The sequence below is a fragment of the Temnothorax americanus genome, unplaced genomic scaffold, assembly GCF_048541705.1.
Source record: "Temnothorax americanus isolate GAGA-0224 unplaced genomic scaffold, ASM4854170v1 Scaffold2, whole genome shotgun sequence".
NCBI classification, from domain to species: Eukaryota; Metazoa; Arthropoda; class Insecta; order Hymenoptera; family Formicidae; genus Temnothorax; species Temnothorax americanus.
In genome coordinates this window covers 4,128,652-4,132,879 of record NW_027509338.1, presented here as the reverse complement: position 1 = coordinate 4,132,879, position 4,228 = coordinate 4,128,652, and the positions used below count along the sequence as shown (strand labels likewise).

General features: G+C 30.0%; 1 protein-coding gene across 2 annotated transcripts; it reads right to left on the bottom strand.

Annotated features, from left to right (window-relative positions):
* Positions 1–1,295: 1,295 nt before the first annotated feature.
* Positions 1,296–3,144, bottom strand: LOC143896943 (uncharacterized). 2 transcript variants are annotated; one of them, XM_077405132.1, is made up of 6 exons: positions 3,031–3,144; positions 2,550–2,787; positions 2,198–2,411; positions 1,942–2,046; positions 1,639–1,704; positions 1,296–1,566 (listed from the first exon to the last, which is right to left on the bottom strand). In XM_077405132.1, the coding sequence occupies exons 2-6, from the start codon at positions 2,724–2,726 to the stop codon at positions 1,439–1,441; spliced, it is 690 nt and encodes a 229-aa protein (XP_077261258.1). In that variant the 5' UTR covers positions 2,727–2,787; positions 3,031–3,144; the 3' UTR covers positions 1,296–1,438. The 2 variants fall into 2 exon arrangements, with proteins under 2 accessions (XP_077261258.1, XP_077261257.1); XM_077405131.1 differs by having other exon boundaries at positions 2,910–3,051.
* Positions 3,145–4,228: the final 1,084 nt, after the last annotated feature.

Genomic DNA, 4,228 nt, shown 5'->3' with positions numbered 1-4,228 from the left:
TTCTATGCCACAAGCAGTTTTCAGGTTAAAAGATGAAATATATTATGATTATATATATATATATATATATATATATATATATATATAACAAGATGTTTAATAATTATATGTCATAATTATTTCTGAAAATTAAATAACAATTATTTATAAAAATATTGTACAGATAACATTTTAATATTTGTGCAGCAAGTACTTGGAGACACTATAATTGTTTCACAGCCAACTGTATCAAGAATAGTATTCCGAGTGTCTGTACTTCTAGCAAGGCTTTTCAAGCAATTTATAAAAATGCCTGTCACACCAGATGCTACAAGAGAAAATCATAGGCTTTTTAGAGATATAGGACGTCGCAATGGAGGCATTGGTTTACCCGGCATTGATGGAGCGATTGACTGCACACATGTGCGTTTAGTCCATACCAGGTTCCAGAACATTGACGAAGTTTATAGAAATCGAAAAGGATACTTTTCATTGAACGTAAAGGTAAATAACTACATATATGTAAATATAAAATTTTAATGTAATAGCATAGTTTGAATTTTAATTGCATAGCATAATTTTAATAAACAAAAATTGTTGATTTTTAAACAGTAAAACATGTAGAACATTAAAAATTATTAGTTTTATATGTACATACGCAGGCTGTTGTTGGACCCAAAACAGAATTTTTAGACATTGTCCCAGAATGGCCTGGAAGCCAACACGATAGTAGAATTTTCCAAAATTCTAGATTATATATGACATACACTCAAGGTCAATTATCAGGCGTTTTAGTAGGAGATGCTGGATATCCCTGTCTACCATTCCTTTTAACTCCTCTTTCGAATCCACAGACAGATGAAGAAATCACGTTAGTATACTGTGTCTTTAATTTTATATTATATTCATCCATTGTCCATAAAAACCCAACAAATAATAATATATTTTTTATTACAGTTATAATATACTTCATAGGAGAACACGAATAATTGTCGAAAGGACATTTGGAATATGGAAGCGCAGATTTCCGTGTTTGTCTAGAGGATTAAGCAACAAATTAATATGTTCAACCACAATTGTAGTTGCTTGTGCTGTGCTACATAATCTTTCATTAATTTTTAATGACGTATTACCAGAAGAAGAAATCATTGAGGAAGATAATGAAATGGAAGTGCCAGTTAATGAACCACATTGGGAACCAGGCGAGGGTTTTGCTATACGAGCAGCACTCATAGAAAAACTATTCAGATAATATTTATTATATACATGATGTAATGAATATAAAAAGCAGTTAACCAACACAATTTTTGTTCTATTTTAAACTTTATTGATACAATATCAATGTAATTTTTTTCAATAAACATTTATAACATACTATTTTAATATCTTTTAAAAAGGAACACAAATCATTAATCTATTTAATTTAATATCACTTTTTTTACCTTGTTATATAATAATATTACTTGTACAAAATACAAGTACTTTCATTGTTAAGAGAAGTTTCAGTAATATTTGTTTCTACTTTAGTCATTTTTGTATTTCGTTTACAAACAGTATCCAAACCCTTTTTTCTTTTCAAAACACCCGCTGTAAATATAACAGTATTACATTAGTTGATCAGCAAAGAAATCAGTAAGAATCACATATCTATGTAATTACCTTGAATGGGAAAATCGATATTTTGATTTTCTTTATCTTGTGTTGTATCTTCAATTGTTACGTTAACTGAAAATAAATAATAATCAATTTAAATTCTTAACTGTAAACAATTTTACTTTTTAAACATAGAAATATATTTATTACGGGTATATAAACATAATCTTGTGAAACACAAAATAGACAGTAACACAAAATTAATATAAATTTTTTTAATAAAAAAGATTTTTCTATATTTGTATATAAGGATATAATGGTGTATGATATAAATATATTTCATTTTTAATCTATTTCAATTTTACATACCTTCTTGTATTTTATTTTCATTTGTTGCCTCGTCGTCATTACTTTCAGATATGACAATGGTCGAATCATTATCTGTTACAATCTTCAAAGTCTGTTTTTCCATTTCTGAAACAAATAAAATATATTTGAATTAAATAAAATTAAGTATAAGAACTTGTAACATTTTTTTGTCAAATGTTTTTATCATACATAAGAATATTAATTACGTTAAATAGTGAGACAAATTGCTTATAAATATATTTATAAAACTATTTACCTTTTATTTCATTGTCCGTCATATTTGAAGTAAAAAGGATAGGAGCTGTTTCCAAAAGATGCGGTGCAATTGCGGCTACGTCAGGATCAATATTTGTCTCTGGAGGTGGTGGACCACCACCAGTAGCTAGACGAGCCTGTTTTTCTTTTGTCAATAATTCTCTTTGATTCTGTTTCATGTTTGTCCATAGTTTTTTCAGTTGTGCAACTGTACGCTGTAAAAGAATAACATTTACTTAATCAGTATTAAATATAGTATATAAAAAATAAAAATAAATTGCGAATAATTGTATATTAATAATTACACTATGTTTTACAATTCAAAATATAACCTAGCTTTCTTTTATATTTACCTCTTGAAAAATCATTGACGAATCGTTATATCGGTTACAGATTTCATCCCATGCAATTTCTTTATCCCGAAGCGTTGAAGAATCACTTTTTTTTACTTCAATTACATGCTTAAAATCTTTTAATATTTCTAAGAAAATTTTTTTTTCAACTGATGCGTAATGCTTATTTTTTGACATTTTAGAAAATTTCTTTTCTTTAATTGCTGACTCGTTTTGCAATAACGTTTCGACTGCGTAACTGCAAAATACAAACGCTCTTGTATTATATCACATAAAATGCCGATAAAGTTGAAGTAATATTCAGAATAGAAAATGCACATAACCATAAACCATGATTAACGAGATGGTATAAAACTGCACCTTGAATCTAATATTCCTATTGGAGGAACTGATGGAAATATTACGGAAACAGCCGAATCGAGAATAAGCATGGTCTCAAGTACGTCTTCGCCAAGTCGATCTCAAATCAAATAAGACTTACTTGAGCGACAACTTCTTCGTGAAGATCGTCTTATTTCATAACTATGAAATCTACTGATCTTAAGTCGGTCTGGATGGAATAAGACTGACTTGATCAAGATTGTCTTAAGTGTTGACTTGAGACTCGACTATGAATACGGGCCTAACACTTTTTAGCTTTCCTATAGTTTGTCGAAGACCAAACTCATCTAAAACTTTGACTTCTATGAAAGGTCCTGATAATCGTTAACACTTTGCGGAATGTATAATAGATATCTATGTGCACGACATTCGAAAAACCCATTTACGGCGTTTATTCGATTGACAGATCGATTATGAAAAATTCATGAAAAAAGTTGTAGCAACACTAAAGTACTTTGATATATCTCTTATATATACCTATTTATCTTTCGATGTCCTATATATTTCATTTCTATCTGTCATCCCTTTTTCTCGATTTTTCCGAGCAACAGCGGTGCCAAAATTCATTCTGTCAAAAAATTCTGTCGATCTCGGACTTTGATACTTGACCAAAAGAACGAATAAAGAATTCTTTTATTTGCGATTTACTATTAATCCTTCCGCTTAATTATCAATTTTGCAATTTCGAATGCGTATCAGCGACGGGTTACGTACAGCGAAAGCATTTTAGCAAACTCGGCTAATAACGACGTTCCCGGCCAATGACAAATGGCACCGGGTAAGTAATTAGCTGACCCTGATCGTTAAAGAGTCAAATGAAATCTTGCACCATTCACGGATTAGATCCGTCAGCGAGCCACGCCGACGATTTAAAGTTTTCACGAGCTCGAATTACCTACCTACCCGATAAAGAAAAAAAGAGCTTTAGAAGTGGGTTAATGTTCATCATTAAGACCTGCTACATAGAACACATAGGAGCGAAAAGAAAATAAGAAGATAGAACTTTACAATCACGAGCGAAATTTGTCTTTTCGCGGTTAGTCCACCGGCTGCCTTCTCAGATTTTCTCGCGTTAAAGTATGACCACCATATATAATTCCGAATTGAGAGAGAGAGAAAAATCAAAATAGATAAATATATTAAACTGATAAACGAATCACTGAGAGGAATAGATGATATCCTTCTCCATGTCTCTTTATTTTTAACAATAATAAAAGAATGTGTGAAAAGTACTTTGTATAAAATTAAATTATCTTAATTTCTTGTTAAAAAGAAAAGATAGAAAAATCTGAGTTTTA

Coding starts and splice junctions, on each gene's coding strand:
- LOC143896943 (XM_077405131.1), bottom strand. CDS start 2,980: ATGCTTATTCTCGATTCGGCTGTTTCCGTAATATTTCCATCAGTTCCT. Junction 2,788..2,909: donor ATAGGAATATTAGATTCAAG/GTGCAGTTTTAT, acceptor TGTATTTTGCAG/TTACGCAGTCGAAACGTTAT. Junction 2,412..2,549: donor CGTCAATGATTTTTCAAGAG/GTAAATATAAAA, acceptor ATTCTTTTACAG/CGTACAGTTGCACAACTGAA.